This window comes from Egretta garzetta, unplaced genomic scaffold (genome assembly GCF_000687185.1).
Source record: "Egretta garzetta isolate BGI_Z169 unplaced genomic scaffold, ASM68718v1 scaffold101, whole genome shotgun sequence".
Lineage (NCBI taxonomy): Eukaryota > Metazoa > Chordata > Aves > Pelecaniformes > Ardeidae > Egretta > Egretta garzetta.
The window spans coordinates 1,510,065-1,511,558 of NW_009258666.1; the positions used below are offsets into that span (position 1 = coordinate 1,510,065).

A 1,494-nucleotide genomic window follows, 5' to 3' on the forward strand; every position below is an offset into this window, starting at 1 on the left:
AGCAGGAGAGGGCCCTGGCACCCAGCCCTGTGGCCACCGCTGGCCCTGTCGCAGAGGGGTGGGGGCCAGGCCTCTGCCCGGGATGCTGGTGAGGGTTTCAGCATCTCAGGGGACCTTTAGTGGGTGGCTGTATCTTCCCTCAAAGCCTAAGAAGAAAGCTGGGAGTGCATTCCTAAAGGGAGAGCCATCGCCGGCCTGTGTGGGGCCAGGTCACCCCGCTGTCCCCAGGGGCCAGCTTTGTGCCACTGGGCTTTGCTGGGGTGGGACAAACTGCAACGACACCAGGCAGGGTGCTTTGGGGCCAGTTAAGCTTTATTTGGGCCCTGCTGTTCACAGCCCTGATACCACCCCCCCTGCTGACTCCTGGGCTTGGGATGTCTTCAAGGTTCACCGAATCTGTCAGACGGACCCTTTCACCTCGCCCTTCCCCCCCCTGCACTGTGGGGGATTGTCCCCTCTGTCCCTGGGGAGCCTGGGCTGAATGGGGTTTATCACTTGTGAAAAGTAACAAGTCACTGCCTGCAGCCCGGGGGAACAAAGGGCAGCTCTGCCCCCATGTCCCTCATCTACAATTCCAATGGGCCATGAAAGCGCCCGACCAGGATGAACTTTGGAGTTAGGCTGTCCCAAGTCCCCAGCATCCTGCTCCTCCTGTCCCCCCCGGGCAAGGTGGGCTTGGGTGTTTCTTGCACGATGATCCTTTACCCTGGACATGTGTTGGTCCTGGTTGCAGAACTGAGGCAGAAATAAAGCCCTATCCTGATTTCAGGGGACTGGGCATGTGAATGTGGAGGGAAAGCTCCTTCCTGTGAGATGGTATCGGAAAAGCATTTAAATTGCAAAATCCCTTCTGGAGGTTGCAGAGTGGCTTTGCAGCACATGAGCAAACTTTCGTGGGATGGCAGCGGGGAGATTGTCTGGGGGCTGTGGGGTGCCCCAGCAGGGTGAAGAGGGGTGACCAGGGGCTCCCAAGCTGATGGTGACTTTTTTTTGCCGTGTCTATTTTGAGCAGAAGGTGAGGAGATCGACGTGGTGACGGTGGAGAAGAGACAATCGCTCAGCCTGAGGAAGCCGGTCACCATCACACTGCGCGCTGACCCCTTGGACCCCTGTATGAAACGCTTCCACATCTCCGTCCACCAGCAGCAGCACAACTATGCCGCCCGCTCACCACCAGATGCCTGTCCCCCGCTGGAGCCACCCCAGCAGGACGAGGATGAGCCACTGAGCGCTGTGGAGCCAGCCCCTGCCATCACGCTGCCTGAGCCCGGCTTGCCGAAAGCCGGCAGCAGCCCCGGCTCCGACAGTGAGGACGTGGCCAAGAGGAAAAACCACAATTACCTGGAGCGCAAGCGGCGCAATGACCTGCGCTCGCGCTTCCTGGCCCTGCGGGACCAGGTGCCTGGGCTCGCCAGCTGCCCCAAGACACCCAAAGTGGTGATCCTGAGCAAATCCTCCGAGTACCTGCAGTCGCTCATCAGTGCCGAGAGGAGC

At 60.0% G+C, this 1,494-nt stretch overlaps 1 protein-coding gene across 1 annotated transcript in view; it reads left to right on the forward strand.

The window, feature by feature from the left end:
• The first annotated feature begins 584 nt into the window (after positions 1–584).
• MYCL (MYCL proto-oncogene, bHLH transcription factor) overlaps positions 585–1,494 on the forward strand; it is a 6,694-nt gene continuing 5,784 nt past the window's right edge. The window contains exons 1-2 of the mRNA XM_035904027.1: positions 585–615; positions 1,013–1,492. Coding sequence (XP_035759920.1) covers positions 585–615; positions 1,013–1,492 — 511 coding nt within the window. The remainder of the gene's footprint in view (positions 616–1,012; positions 1,493–1,494) is intronic.